The 16,780-nt window shown below is 36.7% G+C and overlaps 1 protein-coding gene across 1 annotated transcript in view; it reads right to left on the bottom strand.

Annotated features, from left to right (window-relative positions):
* The window catches only part of DDC (dopa decarboxylase), a 53,087-nt gene that overhangs the window by 20,350 nt on the left and 15,957 nt on the right, over positions 1-16,780 (bottom strand). Inside the window, exons 5-9 of the mRNA XM_041475927.1 lie at positions 14,883-15,017; positions 11,042-11,185; positions 4,713-4,779; positions 2,498-2,592; positions 580-647 (exon numbers count right to left, since the gene is read on the bottom strand). Coding sequence (XP_041331861.1) covers positions 580-647; positions 2,498-2,592; positions 4,713-4,779; positions 11,042-11,185; positions 14,883-15,017 — 509 coding nt within the window. The remainder of the gene's footprint in view (positions 1-579; positions 648-2,497; positions 2,593-4,712; positions 4,780-11,041; positions 11,186-14,882; positions 15,018-16,780) is intronic.

Genomic DNA, 16,780 nt, shown 5'->3' with positions numbered 1-16,780 from the left:
TTACTGCCATGATACTTTGCTTTGTCTAGGGGTTTCTATTTCAGCACCATTTAATATCAAAATGTCTCGGCTGTCATCTGGGAAAACTGAAAGTCAGTACAAAATTACATAAATAGGCCTTTTTGAAATCAACTGCTTTTCATCAGCCAAATCTTCAACATTTTTAGAATGGCTTTTAAAAGAATCAAACAAAAAGAAATGTTATGGAAAAGAAAAGGAAGAAAGAAACAAAAAAACCTGTTTAGCATGCTGTTCATTGCACTGATATGCTCAAAATAAGTTTTTTTATTTATGTTTTAAACAGTCCCAAAATGAAGCAAGTATAAATCTTCAGATTTTTGGGGACTTCTCTCTCTTTTTGGAACATAATACAGAGCTCAGGTCTATTTCAAAACTTTGTGCTTTGGAAACTTGGATTAAATGAAAGTTTGAATTCTGTAAATAATTTATAAGATTTAAAGCTATGCAGTTCTCCCCATTTCAGTTGAAAAATATCAAGAAATGTCTACTGATAGAAAGGAAAACTAATATAATCTCATTTTTGTCTCTTGTAATGTTTCCCTTTACTGTAATACTTACCACATTGCAGAGCAGTCAAAATTCACTAGGAGCCATTTGTGAGGATTAAAGTTAAATGAATCTGCAAACTGAGAATGGATAAATAAAAACAGAATTACAAAAGAGAAAAGGATCCATGTGCTAATGATGTGACTTTGTCAAATTGTCTGTATAACTATAAATCAATTCCTGAATCAGGTCTTTATAATGTTCATATTGATGTCACCCTATTTAGTAACTGTTGGGAGTTAAATCTTCATTTATTTTGGGAGTGGAATTCACATTAGGTATGGAGTTAGGTTAGTGGTATTATCAACATTTTGAGTATTTGTTTACAATTATACTTTCTTGATACATATCTTGTGGAAAAGTAAATATCTTTTTGTGATCTTAAATAAATAAATACATTTGCATACTCAGAAACATTCACTGGGGTACACATCACATTTTCCAATAATAATTCCCTATGCTTTCTACGTCCAAGAATATGGAACTAATACACATAAAATTCATATATAGCAAGAAACTATATATGTAATTCAGGATCTGCACATCATATTCCTTCAAAAAATTACAACTGACTAAGAAGTTTGTTTTTTGGTTTTTTGGGTTTTTTTTTTGTTTTTTTGGTTTTTTTTGGTTTTTTTTTTTTTTGTGACAGGGTCTTTTCTTTCACTAGAAATTATTGTTTCATCTAAATCAAAAGAAAAACCACCAAAAAGTAAGCTCTTGCAGTAAATACATATTTATATACCATGTGCCAGGCCTGGTTTACTTGACATGTTTAGGTGGGGCATCAGAAGAAACCCAGGTGGGCAAGGATTTCAGAAAGGCTTTCTGTTTTAAGAAAGGCAGATGTCACCAGCCTTAAAAAGCTGGGGATGGGGACCCAGCAGCACCAAGGTCTGACTATTCCATATTGCACTTTTCTGTTCTCATTTGCTTCTCATAACCTTCCCTGTCACCTGTAAACAATTAACAAATGCTTCAATCAGAGAAGATGATATGCCTGTCTCTCTATTCATCTATCTATCCATCTATCTTGCTATCACCCTGTACTATATAAGGTAGGAAACCTATTCATGGTTGATAAATATTTACTCTTATGACAAATGCTGGCCCAGACAAGGGAGCTGTTTCATTTCCTTCAGGAACCAATAACAATAATTTTAAAAATATTCCCCCACAGGAAATTACAACAAGCTTCATTTGCTGATAAAAAAGAGACAAAAAGAAATGCTTTATTTGTGAGGGGGTTTTCCCGCCTCTTCTTCATTACTCACTGCCTATCAGTGTTGTGTTTAAACTTCTGGCTTTACCAAACAGTAATATTTTCTCCACTGATGTGGAAGACAAGGACTTATCTGACTGAGGGGAGCAGCAGGAAATTGAAGTACTCTTATCTAAGCAACTGAATGCCAAGTAGCTCAGCAAGGCAGTGGAAAAGGAACAGCAGTGCTGTTAAGGGAATATTTCATTTAGGTCTCTTGGTTATTAAACCCTGTCTGTTTGAGATACAGCTACTCGCTCTATACCATATGAATTTCAGGATGTAAGACGAAAACCAGACATAATGAGCTCATTAATTTGTCGAAATTATTTTTTTTCCTCATTTTTTGTGTAATGTAGGATGTTACAAATATGTCTTTAGCGATATTTGGGGAAAAGTTCCTCTTTTCTATTTGTTGATTCAGTACTACTTGTTATTCTGAACGACAAACTTCTTATAGAGGGGTACTCGCATAATCCCAGTATAAACCATTAAAAATTTAAAAATTTAAGTAATGCAATCGAATGTACAGGGATTGGTAGTGCAAACTGAGGTGCAGCTTACTCAGAGATTCTGGAAGAGACAATAATCTTGGGTGTGTAAAAACCACACAGATTCTATAAAAGAGCAAGGTTTCAGCAGGCTGCTAGAGAAAAAACACTCATTCACCTCCACTCCATTTAAAAGATGCCTGAATTCAGGGCAGATGAAAGCACTTCCTGCATAGGCTGCATCAATATGCATCCAGATATTTTCCTTATTACCTAAAAAAATAATTGAAGGAAATAAATCAAACAGCTGATTAAAAAGTCCAATTATTTTGCATGAAACCAAATGCCCGAGAGATTTCTCTTTGATGTTATTATTTTCCCAATTTGTAATTAAATTAAGAGATTAAATGTTTCCACCATCTGGGTTTTCATTAATATATAAATTATATAGATAACGTATTATTCTTCCTTCCCACTTCTACTGGAAAAAAGTTAAAGAAGCATGGAATCACAGAATATCCTGCATTGGAAAGGACCCATAAGGTCATCATATCTAGGTTTATCTTACCAAAATTAAGCAGCATAAATCATTTTGTGGTTTTGATTTAAGAACCATTATAAAATACACTTTCAAAAATGTATCTAGAGATTTAGCTATCATTTCTATGGTAATAAAACTACTTTTGCAGGAGCAGATAGAATATTAGCTGTGCTCCCCACTTCTAACTCATGAATCACACACACATTTCTAAGCAGTATTTTTTTTACATAATGATAAATGTGCATGCACATGCTTTTGAACTATGTGCAGTAAACTACTTGTTGCAAGGATGGAGACACTTAGGCAAAAGCAAGCACTGAAATGCTAAGAAAGTGCTACTTTTGATTAGTCACTGAATGGTTTCTGCAGAAATATTTTGGCATATGAGCAGCTCACGCATACTCTGTAATTAAGTATTCACACTCTACTAGAGAACACTATTTTAATGCACTCAGTAACAATCGTGGTCTATCAGTTTATGGCTGAAGCCCACGTTTCACTGGCCACCAAATAATTCTGATGGTTATTTCCACATACAGAGGTACATCCACTGAGATCTGCAGTTGGGCACCAAGTTCATGCTGAAATTTGCATTCTTGTGAACTAAATTTTCTTTTTGCAAGAATGCCTGGGAATGCCAATAAAATATTATTCACAACATCCCAAACTTAGGTTTATTTTAAAGCATGTTGAAAGTTTAACTGATTATCTATATTTAAATATACTTGGTTTGAGACACTGCCTTTATGTCATAGAACTGCTGCTCATGTATGCTAAGGAGAAAATTAAAAGAAAAGCTAACAGAAAAGGTAGCATGAGATTTGTGACTTCACTGCTATGCCATCCTTCTGCTGGGCTCTGCTACACAAGCAGGGAATCATTCAAGTGAAATACATGATAATTGCTACGCCTAAACGTATTGGTGCCACTATTTTAATATGTCTTTAGGAATAACACAAACAGCAAAATAATCTGTAGCTGCTAAGCAAACTACTAGGAACCTGTTTTAAAAAAGGACTGGGAGAAACCAAACCACTGGGGCTTGTGCTGAAAGGCAGCAAACCTCACAGAGCAAATGACCACCATGCAAGCCCCTGAATAAATTAACAGGACATCAAATCAAGCTGTGTTTCTATGAAGTTGCTTCCAGTGGCTTACAGCTATGGATTTCCTGTTCTAAATGTTCCCTTGAAGAGATATGGTGTGCTTTGGTAGCATTTTCATCAGCCAGCAAACATGGGATTTGACCAAGCCCTGCTGCAGATCAAAGCTTGACACAACAAACCATAACAGAGAAAGAAATACTTATGAAGAGTCCATGACTCGATCACTGTATTAAGCACACTGGCATTTGTCCTATTTTCTTGGAAGAGGAAGGAAATTGGGAAGGGGAGAGCAAGGATTAAGAATAGATGGGGGATTTTTGGTGCATATTTCCCTGCCTTTTATAGTTATTAGAACCAGGCAGAAACAAAGCACTTGGTGCAGAGCAGAACTAAGAGTTCAACTTTTCCCTGATATTCAGCATTGTTCTAGATGCCCTTGCAGGTACAAGGGCTTGAACAAGTATGTTACAAACTGAAACATTAGAGTAATTCTTAACTGACAGTATTCCAAAATATATCTCCCCCTAGAAAAGAAACCCTTAAGGCAATGTCCTCTAACTTTTTTAACAGCTTGAGAATGCACATTTGCTGCTTGACCTAATATTAGAAATAAAACTGTAACTGAAGGTCTCATCTAAAAGTAGCTTTATTGTATTTGGACACTGACACTGCATAATGTCCTGGAAATGACTCAGCATGGCTTAAACTGGTATCTGCAGTTTTAGAAAGAAGCAGCAAAGACTTACAAATAGGACCCAGTTCTAACAGTTTGTCAAAGGAGCAGCAAGGGGTGGTTCCAAGTGTTGCACAGAACTGCAGAGCCAAAAAAGAAAAAAGTGTTACAGCACAGAAAATTACCAAAGGAGAAAAATGGTCTGCAAAGGCAGCAATAAACAAAAAGAATAGACACTATAGAACAAAAAAAATATGTTAGTCATTAGTGGAACTCAAGTAGTCCCTTAGTGGAACTTTTGAGACTGTGGGTGGGTTTTTTTCAAAGCTCCCATAACAGTCCATTGAAGCAGATGCATACAATAAAATGTTTATATAAAATTGAGTGATAAGTACTGTAATGTAGGCACAGTGTTGTGCTAATGCTATACTTTATGTATTTTCTGTATGTTCCACATGCTTGTTGTGTGGCTCAATACTACCTTAACATATGCAAATCCCATCAAAATGACTGCAGTTCATGGTACATGAGCAAATTCTGAACCTGAGCAACTCAAAGGTGCTGGAATTATTTTTGACAGAATAGATCGACAAATGTTGCTGTCTTGATCAGAGCCACAGTTCTGCAACAGAGATTTGTAACCAGTTTATGCTCAAGAGATCTGCAACCTGGAACCTGTTCACTAGCAGCATATGTTCACTACTTGGCTTGCAAGACTATTTCACAGAGAAACTTCTTTTCCCAGATCCATCCTAAAACACTGGAACAGTTCTTCCTTCGTTCTGTTAATGTCTCATTTAATGTATCCTTCTGTGTGACCAGTGGGCCAAAAGCAGAGGTAACATGCTGAAGTTTCACAGTAGAAAGAGAATATAACTAGGTGAAAATGAGCTATTGTAATTTATTGCGAATATGCAGGTAGAATTTTAATCAAAAAATCCCCAACTACCAAGGGCATATAAACTGACATTATTTTATTTTTCATTGCTACACTTATGTTTTAAACACCCTGTCTTATTTCTGAAAGCACTAATAAAGGCTGAGTATGCTTTTTGTCTTTTACTAGATTTTTTACATAATAAAAGACACTTTACAGTTTAAATAGACAAATAAAGTATGCTGTGTTATAGTCGGAGTATTGAAATATAAAAGAGTTAGACAATTTATCCAAGGTCACACATAAACTACAGAACAGCTAGGACATGATTATAAAAATGCCAAACCCAGAATTTTGCTTCTTTTATTTTAGTATTTCTGGTTACCTCTTCTGCCAAGTACACTGTCAAGCAAAATATTTTGTTCCTACAGTTTTTCCCTATATATCTGGAACTAGATACATTTTTCTGTGTGTACGTGTCCCTTAGCAAATTCATGATGAGACCAACAAGAAGAGAAAGGAAAACCTAAATTATACTTGTCCATCCACTGGACTTTTCAAGAAACAAACATTCTGTCCCAGAAAAACTTGGAAAAAAGTAATTACTAAAATAAAAAGGGGACAAATCAGTATTTTTTCTACATTAAGCTACTAAGAATCAGAGTTTGGAACAAATAGAGTTCTGAAAATGAGAAGCACATTGTATGTATATAGTTAGTAAAATCCTAAGCTAACATACTTTTCCTTCAATAGAATCTGATCTTTATCTATACTGGGCCCTCCTATATTCCTGAGACACAGAAGAACAGAAAACTGAAGTGCCTTGAGGTACGTTTAAGAGTTCTCTGGAAGACTAATCATCCACTGATAGAGGGTGCTTTGAAAAGATTGTAGGGTATTTTTTTAAATAGCAGGAAAATATTTGGTTTCTATTTTTCATAAGAAGGCATGTGTGTATGGAGTGAAAATATATTTATCATAACGGAGGGCACCATGATGAAAATGCCAGGTTTTTTATATGCATAAGGAATATGCATATATTGGGAGATAAAAAGAGTGCACTACAGACTTAACTCTGCTTTTACACTTATATTTTATGGTAATACGGTATGAATTTTCTGACAAGATTAGAGTGAAATTGCTTTGGTTAATCCAGCAATTAAAATAATGACGGAAATTTCATATCAAAAAGTTACACATTGATAGTACTTTTGTGCTGCAGTTAAGGTATTCTCCTAATCAGGATAAGAAGCATGTTTTTTCAGTGAGAGATTATATGAGTTGAAACATATGCTTAGTTGTTTAAATAATGGCTTATTCTGTAAAGTATACCTCAATTTCTAAAATAATTTTGTTTTCCTCTCTGCAGGTGTCTAAGCCTCAAAGCTACTTGCCTTAATTCTCAGAAACCACTTAGAGTGACACCATCTGCCCTTGTCAGGACTCTCATTACCCCGCCCCAGTACTACAGAATGAATCTAACTCAATTTGTAGCCTGTGTAACACCAGAAAAATCACATTTGTGCAAAGGGCAGGGGACAGACTGCATCACAGAAATGGGACTGATGGCTCAGTATAGCCTGCAGGCCTTTTCCTTTTCAGGTTGTGCACTTCAAATTTGACTCAGCCCTTGGCTGTGAATACAAAGCAGCTAAAATGCTTAACTCAGTCATCTCATGTATTAGTTTCCTGAAATGGAGAGCTATGTCAGGAAACATACATGAATCTTTATGATTCCTGAGAGCAATTACTCTCAATCTTTTCAACTGGAAGACCTCCTACAGCTATTGAAAAAGATGTGGACACATTTTGCATGGTTCCACCACAAGCTTTTCATTTGCAAATAACTAAAATGAGGCAGAACTTTCAATGTTCGCATATTGTTTTTATTTTCTCCTATTCAGTTCTTGCCAGCTTGCACTCATGAGAATGTCTGTGGCCTGAATAAAACTGCAACAGTTCTCTAAACCACCATTCAGCATTTTACAGAACAGCAATCATTCACAAACTGTGGGTTAAGAAACATCACCCTAGACATCTGTACGTGTCTGAAGAATGTTTCTATCAAATGGAAATCTGTGGTCAGGATCTAAGTGTTCTACTGAAAAGATGGCTTCTCTATCAGTCTGATTCTGATTTGTTTCCCGAGTGAGTCTGGATACAAAAAGCCTGCTTCTTAATATCCTGTGGATCACATTCAGAAGAGTCATTTCATCTAAAATCAGAGAGATTTCATGCTGGGCAGCAGGCAATTGTGTTGTAGCAGCTTTATACTGGTTGAGGTCGTTGAAGTATATTGTATATGCCAGCTGCAATCTGTCAGTGCTGACTTATGAAAGACAGCACAAAGCTCACAGGCCACCTACACACGTTTAGGTGAGCCAGGCTTGAATGCAGTGGGTACTCTATCTGAATTTAGGAGTGCTTAACTTAGTGGTCTTCACTTTTGAGCATCCCAGCCAACAGTCTGCCAACACAGAGGTCTGTCTCAAGCGGGGAGCACAGGGCCCAACTGAGGGAGGCATTTACACACAGGTGTAAATTAACCACCAGTGTGTGTTTACAGTTAATGAAATGGACATGAATTCAGCATGTGCTTTAAAGCTCCCCCTTTAATTTGGGGCCAGATCAAGGGCTGCACATCATCTGTGCCGGAAAATGGCTCCTTAGTAAATTGTGGCAATTTTAGTGCCTCAACACCTGACATGGTTAAGTGCTTTGTTTGCACAGTCTGCTTGCTTTACTATATGAAAATACATCTGTTTCAGTTTCTGCAAAAGTATTTTGAAAGAGACAAATTAACACAAGTCTGAACTCAGAAATAAAAGAAAGAAAACAAAAGTAGAGATCAGGGTACCCTAGTGGTAACAGCTTTTACTGAACAAAATGATATACACATTACTAGTGCTACAGGACATTGATGGTGGGTAGGAATGCAAAGATTCCTTTTAAAGACAATGCCTGTCCCCAAAAAAGGCTGACTGCCAAATCCTATGTATGTGAAAAGCAAACCTTTAGTTAACAGATTGCTGTAATGACAGAATCTGTTTCACATCAAGCTAATCTGACCCTGATTCTCCACTCACCTCTACAAGGAAAGCACTGCTATCAAGTTCAGTATAATGATTCTTCATTTATTCATTAAGACTAAGAGAAGAAAGATGCCTATAAGGCATTGCAATTTACTTGTATTTTCTTTTTAATCCCTTACAAAACCTTTTCTTGCTTCTAAGGGAGACTGTAGCAGCTTGAATGCAAACAAGACGTCTTCATTAGGAATGACGTCTCTGCTGTCACAAGTCTCTTCAGGCAGAATTTCTTCCATCAAACTTGTTGCTTTGATGTTGGATCACTCCCCTTAGTGAAGGATCAGTGAATACAGGGAGACAAGGAATCAAGTGGCGTAAGGTGTTTCCTTGGCAATGTGCATATCTTTGTCGCCAGAACAAAATACAACAGCATCAAATTACTCAAGAACAAAAGAAATGGAAAGGCTTTTGAAATCTGCAAGCCAAAAAAGGGAGCACTAATACAGTGCATGGACTACTGCTCAGCATGACAGAGAATTAACACACCTTTTGAGTTAAGAGGCCAGCCATACTGATAATGTTTGAGCTAAAGCTGACATATTTTATGTACACAAATAAATGGAAGACTCGATACAGGCTGTATGAACTCAGGCAGAGCCTCTGCTGTCTTTGAAAGCCTGCAAAGCTAAACAAACAGAGGAAAAAAACCAGCAGTTAAATCACCCTCTGTAAAGGTGTCACTGAATACGTAAATTAGAAACTTTTTTCTCTTTTTTGCATAGAAAAATTAATAAGGCCTGAATATTTGTAAAGGGCCGGTGGCATTTTTTTGCTAATGGACAAAAGCTGAGGAAAAAAGACAATCACAGTTATTGCATGAAGATATCCTGCTGTACTTGTAATCATTTAAAATTAACAGTGAGATATAGAAACAGGATCCTGTGTAAAGTATTATGAGCTGGGATCATAAAACAGAGAAATAAAACATGCCTTGTGGCATGTTCTTCACCTCAATAGGTGTGTCCCACAGAAAAAAAGTTCTTTTTGGAATCCCTAGAAATGCTTTTTTTTCTCAGTCAGAATCTTGTTATATCGTAAAGCAATTGTCAGGATGTGCTTGGTCATCCTAAAGACTCACTAGTTCTAGGCACCCTAGAAATTAGCAGTGTTCTGCACATATGAAAATCACTTCTCATTCTAGTCATCCTCATATTACATAAAGGTTAATAACAAGAAGAGTAAAAAGATTATATTTTCAAAAGAGCCTGGAGAAATTTAAGCTTCTTTGTCCCATTTGGCACTAATCCATGAGTATAAGCAAGCTTAATCTTCTAATTCTTCTGAAAACAGTTCATAGAAATTTAAGTCACATTATCCGTTTTCAAAATGTTACAACATGAAAGAAAAGAAACAACCATTGTCAGACATGACTTTTCTGTGAAAAAAGTGACTTATTTTTGAATCTCTTAAAAAAATCCCATTTCTGAAGTTCTCAGTTTCTAAATTAATTGTGTGAGGATTTTTTCTTCAGTGGAGGCCAGTAAAAACATATTTTCTGTAGCATGTTATATCCCTTACGACATCTATGCAGCCTGTGGTCCTTATCAAGTTTAGTAGAGCATAATGCTTGGAAATAAGCAAAGAATTTTGTTGGTGATGTACAAAACCACAACAGAAGTTACTTACTTCACGGGAAAAAACCAAATGGCAAAATCTTGTTTTAACTTGAAGTAATAACAGTATTCTGAACTGGTAGGAGGAGCAGATCTGATGAATAAGCAATTTTTCTTTTTGATCAGGTACTTATCATGGTAGAACCAAACTTTAGAATTTTATCTAATCTAACAATACTCTATGTCAAAACTTGGGGGATTATGAGCTTAAGCTACTGATACATAACTATATTTGCCTTTGCTGTCCTGCTGTGGAAGCAGGAATCTTTGGGGAAAAAAAATAAAAAAATGGACAGATAACAGGAAATGGTGACACCTAAAGTTTCCACAGCTGCATTCTCTATAGCTCATTTGCTAGAGATTAATTACTTACTGACAACTACCTGATTCTGTCTGATCTTGATAATATTTGGGGTATATTATGGAGATTCATTTTTTTGCTAAAGTACTATCAGGAGGAAACTATTGTTTCTTGAAGACACTTGACCTTGAGATAGCATCATTTAATTTATTGCCTTTGAACTTATTTTATTTGTAAGTAAGTTGGAACCTGAAAAATAAAGGTAAACAGTTCAGAATTCAGGAATTAGGACATTATACCACTGCAGGACTACATGCAACTATGAAATTGACCCCAAACATCATTTTGCTGAGAAGTGCAACCAGCTGCTCAAATTATTTTCTCCTCCTGCACAAAAGAATACTTATGGAACCTCTCCTAGTATTCTAGTCCAGCTGCCTACCAGTGCCTCCGTTAGGGATGAGACCATCTATTAATACCAAAAGAATCTTATCCACTGATTTGTTAAAATCCAGTACTCACAAAGAATGGTATAAGACCAGCAGCTTTGTCTTCATCCAGTACTTTCTTCAGGGCTGAACCACAAACGCTGAATGTGTCATCTGAAGGAACATTTTTAATCTTCACAGCACCAATTAGTGCAGCTCTTTCCACAGATGAATGAGCCTACAAGGAAATGGGCAAGTTTTAAGACCAACACCTTTTACTGGAATGTAAGAAGTTCATTTGAATTTACAAACTAAAAAAGTAAGTCCTTTCAAGTAAAGCCATACTTGAGATATTAGGACTGTTGATGGTATGTAATAGATACATACTTCTCCACCTTTCCTATCAGTAGATGGACACATATATATATACATAAATACACACACACACAAAATAAACTAATAGCAACCCCTGACACACCCTTGAGAACACTGCCATGATCACATTAGACAAGAGTGCCATTAACCTTAGTGAGAGCTTTAATTTACATGGTAGGATTGATGCAGAGCTTCAGGATTTGGCTCTAGATCAATCAAAAGATGTGCAGACAATCATCTTGTCTGATAATGATTCAGGTGCTTGCTAGCATATTTTTATGGTGTATAACTTTTCTGAACTCTAAAATTATACTTGTCACAGTATGGTACAGACAGATATTTTCTTACATGACCATTTTTGTTCTGATTACATACTAACTACATTGTGGTTCAATCATTCATTCACTTTTTTAGGCAAGTAAGGATCATGCCCAATATGTTATTTTATTCACAACATACTTAATTTGAATTCCCCTGAAATAATATTCTTTTAGAAAATAAATCACATCTCTGTAAATAAAAACAAAGTTATCACTAAGAAATTCTCATAAATTTCTGAGGTACAATAGAATTATAACAGGATAAAAACTCCATTGACAATGAAAGCTACATTAGCCACAAAAGAATCTCTTTTAAAGCATGATTAAAACAAACAACCAGAAAAGCTATTTTATCTTCTATAATTTCATTAATCATCATTAATGTGAAAGAGGAAAATGCTTCATCTTTTCCTATCATGACTATTCTCATTCACAATCTCCTTGTTGATTTTTGCCAGTGCCTAAGACTGCTTATTAATTCTATTTTAATTTAGCATATAATCACAAAACAATCCAGAATTTTGTTGAACTAGACTACATGAAGTTTTTGCCTTTCAGCTAGACATATTTGTGGAATTACATGTTTTAAAGGCAGATGTACCATTAATTTGTGTCTCAGTAGTGCCCCTTTTCAAAGTGCTTTGGTAACTAATCAGGCACCAACTTGAGAAAATTTGGAAGCCTAGACTTGAAATATAACTTTTTAAGTGGAAAAATGAGGTGTGTGGCATAGCAATACCATACTTCGTTCAAGTGTATAATGAAAAATGTATTTTAGAAATTATTTATACTAGAATTGCAAATAAGCAAACTACAATAATACACTGAGGTCATTAGCCAGTCAGAACCTCTAAACTGCTTCATCAAGACTCAAAAATTGTAACAAGATTCTTCTTTAAATGCATTCTGGTATTGTTGGGCTCTATCAGTGAATAGCTTTCCCTTCCACTGAATGGTTTGCGTTGAACTTTCTTTCGTGGATTATTGCCTATGAGTCACACAGGTCTGTTCTTAATGCAGAAGGAACGGTGAGCTTGGTAACAATCTGCTTGGAAAGGTCAGCAGTATCTTAAGGCAAATCCTTCCGTAAACATAAGATCCTCTGACCTTCAGTAGGCAGGAAGGCCTGTCAGTCCTCATTTCAGGTCAGCCTCTTATATGGGACAAAAAAGTCAAAACAAGTAAAAGGTTTTGTGCATCACTGGATCGGTAATAGCTCTGGGACTGGTGGTCTGCGCAATACTGACCTTAGGGTCCCAAACAAACAAAAAGAAAGGATAAATATCCTTTGTACCTCTTGAAAGCAGTTATCTTTTCTCATATTTTCTTGTCTTGAATCTTCTCACCATGCAAGTGTAATCCCTCTTCCCACCAGCAAAGAGCAAGTGTAGTGTTAACTTCTACAGTGCTCTCTAACATATACTTAGTAGTAAATCAAAGAAAGGCTGAAACTTGGCCATTTTACTCTGCACATCAGATATTACTTTAAAATAAACAGTAAGTACTAAAAGAAGGGTTTTTTCTGTATCATTGACATGTAGGAAAGAAAATGTCACACATATTAAGAGAAACAACATTGCATGGCCCTTCAGTAGGATTACCGTGTTAGAAACATAGCAGCAGCAGAACTCACATGGGCAGAATTTGTTTTCATTAACATTAAAAGCCTCTCATAGTCATGGCCTGCTGAGAATTTAGTGTAACTCAGTCTGCTAAATACCACTCACAGTCAGAAACCAAGGATTATGTTTTATGTTTCCTTACAAGATTTCTTAGTTGGATTGGCAGATGGATATCTTAAAGGTTTTCTTTTTTTTTTTTAAAGAGAAAAAAAAATGTTTTTGCTTCAAGTACTGTGACTGATTTGCTTTTATTCATGGATTAGGTTTTTCTGTGTACATGCATCTGTACCCATGCATGCATATAGGAGGAGGATGTTTGCTTGCACATGTGCTTGTAGGAGGAAAATACTGTGTGCACAGATGGACATAGAAGACTGGATGTGACAAAAGGTACCCTAGACTTACTAAACACGACTGAAATTAATACCTTATTTAATTATCTTTATTTACTTCAAACAAGCTCTTTATAAAGACACTGACATCTGGATATTTATCCTTTATATTATGATAGCACACATGACATTGCAGTTCCGTTACCACAGAATCATAGAATGGCCTGGGTTGGAAGGAACCTTACAGATCAACTACTGCAAATCCCACTGTCATGAGCAGGGACATCTACTGGACCAGGCTGCACAGAACACACATCCTGCCCTTGAACACCTCCAGAGGTGGGACATCCACAACTTCTATGGACAACCTGTTCCAATGCCTTGCCATTCCCACAATAAAGAATTTCTTTAATATAATCACCCTACTCACAGTTTAAAATCATTCTGCCTTGTTCTGTCACTACATGCTCCTGTAAAAAGTCCCCCCATATCTGTCTTATAGACTTTAAGTCATAATTATGTCACCCCAAAGCCTTCTCCAGGCTGAAAAATCCTAATTCTCTCAGCCTTTTCTCACAGAAGAGGTGCTTCATTCCTCTGATCGTCTTGATGTCCATCCTCTGCACTCACTCCAACAGGTCCATGTTCCCCCTATGCTGGGGACCCCAGAGCTGGATGCAGCACTGCAGGTGGGGTCTCACCAGAGCAGAGCACAAGGACAGAATCCCCTCCCTGGCCCTGCTGGCCATGCTGCTTTGGATGCAGCCCAGGACATGTTTGGCTTTCTGGACTATGAATACACCTTGCCAGCTCATGTCCAGCTTCTCATCCACCAGCACTCCAAAGTCCTTCTGGGCAGGGCTGCTCTCCATCTGTTCATTCCCCAGCCTGTGCTGATACTGGGGGTTGCCCTGATCCAGGTGCAGCACCTTGAACTTGGTCTTATTAAACCTTATGAGATCCCCACGGAGCAGTTTTCAAGTTTGTCCAGGTCCCTCTGGATGGCATCCCATCCTCAGGTGTGTTAACTGCACCACTCAGCTCAGTGTCATCTTCAAATTTGCTGAGGGTGCACTCGATCCCTTTGTCTGTCATTAATGAAGATGTTAAACAACACTGTTCCCAATACGGACCCCCGTGGAACACACTTATGATGTACAGTAAGATTTAAACCACCAAAATCAAATAGTCTCCAATCCAAAGAGTTTATACTAAATTTACCTGCCTAGTCAGATGGCAGAAATTGTTAAGTATAGACTGTTTCCAAGTTAATGAGAGATACTCACCTGATCAGAAGCATAAGCCACTAGCCTGCCCATGATCTCTGTTTCTGTCAGCTCAGGCTTCTCTGACTGCACCTGTCTGATAGTCTTTGTCCTTGCAGCAAGCAGTGCAATCAGGGTGGCCTCACTTGCACTTCCCTGTGGGATAAATTGAGGGAAAATTCAAAATGAAAACATTGCAGAAGAAGAAAAGCGACATTCATTCTGTGTTAATCTGTGAAATAGTTAACAGAAAATGCAGATGAGAAACTGTGCAATTTCATTTTTTTAGAAAATATGTCTGCAGCAAGGGAGGAATCTCTGCTTGATCTTGGTCGCCTCCTTCCCAATGCCTCTGCCTTTTCTCTTAAATCTCTATACTTGTTCAGTTTAGCCAACAGCCTTGCAACCAAGTGCTACAAAGTTGGACTCACTAAGACTTAAATGTGAAAAGGCTCTCAAACCAGGCACCAGTCTGCTCTTAATTCATAACAATGTCAGAGTAACTGTTGATTTCTGTTACTCTGGATTTCTGCACATCTAATTTCCATCACAACCTGAATGCCAACTCTCACTTCTATCAAGACACATGCCTAATTATACGCCTCCTTTCATGTTAGAATTACCTTGGGCAAGTAAATTATTGTGACTAAAAGAGAAAAAAAACACCGAAAAACCAAAACTGCTATGATTCAATATAGCTAATTGTACTTCAAAGTATTAGTTATGTATGTTTTCTTCATCACCAACAAAGATGAAAAGAACAGCGACACGTTATTTCTAAATTACACTTTAACTCACAAAACATCAGTTTAAAATGTGTCTTGGATACACTGTGATAAGAGAAATAATTTTTTGTATCAATTTATCAGTAAATTTCACAGAAATTCTTTATACAGTTTTCATCTAGAAAATGCACCTGAAACATGCCCTAAACTACTCTTTTAAACTATACATAGCAGTTTGTAAATACACATTCATAAGTTTCAATGTATTGGGGAGTCTGTAAGCAAGATGAAGTTTTTAGATCCTTTCAAAGTTGATTAAACATCATGTGAATCATAACAGTGCTCTGAATAGAGTCACTCATTTTAGTAACTCTGTCTCAGAAATAACCCCAGTGTCAACAAACTAATTTTGGAGTGATGTTTCTTGTCCTGTACCAAAATTCTCTCCTCCCTCTGTTGAAGACTTGAGTATACTTACTAATTACAACAAATAATTAAATATTTGGGAAGCAGTTTTATTTCTCTGAAGGTGAGCCTGATCTGACAGATTTCATATGTGAGAAAGTCTGAACTCACTGGGATCATTCTCCTACACTGAAGTTGGCTGAGCTACTCATATGAGACCAAGCTCCCTTCTACACATGTCAACATCTCAACAGTGAATGAATGCAATCCAGCTGAAATTCAACGTAATTGTAGTAATCAGGGAAAAGGACAGTCCCGGAACACTCATTGAATGCATTGCCAATGATTAATACATTTTTTCTGCCTTTCTGGTAGTGTGAGATTTGAGGAATGTAGACCCCAAGGCATTAACACAAGCTGGAGAGTTTTGTGCACTAGTTTGCATTTTTTGTGCATTTTTTATACCTGCTGCTGCTGCATACAGTATTTCAGCAACTGAGGGAATGATTACAGATACAGTATGGAATTAGGATACAATTACTCCTTTTGGTCAAGTAAGGTAGAACTTCCATGCGGAGGCAAGGGGCAAAGGAAATTTGGTCTTTTAATTACAGAAAACATAATTTGGCCATCTCCTCAAATAATGTTATTCTGTGTATGGTCTGTAGCAAGACAGAGCTCTCATCACAATATCAGAACATGGAGAAATCTTCCTACTTTTTCTGTCTAAAAAGTCAAAATAGATGAAATAAAATAATCATTTACACTGTAGGTGCATTTCCAGGATAT

Source organism: Pyrgilauda ruficollis, unplaced genomic scaffold, assembly GCF_017590135.1.
Source record: "Pyrgilauda ruficollis isolate IOZ18807 unplaced genomic scaffold, ASM1759013v1 scaffold37, whole genome shotgun sequence".
Lineage (NCBI taxonomy): Eukaryota > Metazoa > Chordata > Aves > Passeriformes > Passeridae > Pyrgilauda > Pyrgilauda ruficollis.
This window is presented reverse-complemented; position numbering and strand designations above follow the sequence as displayed.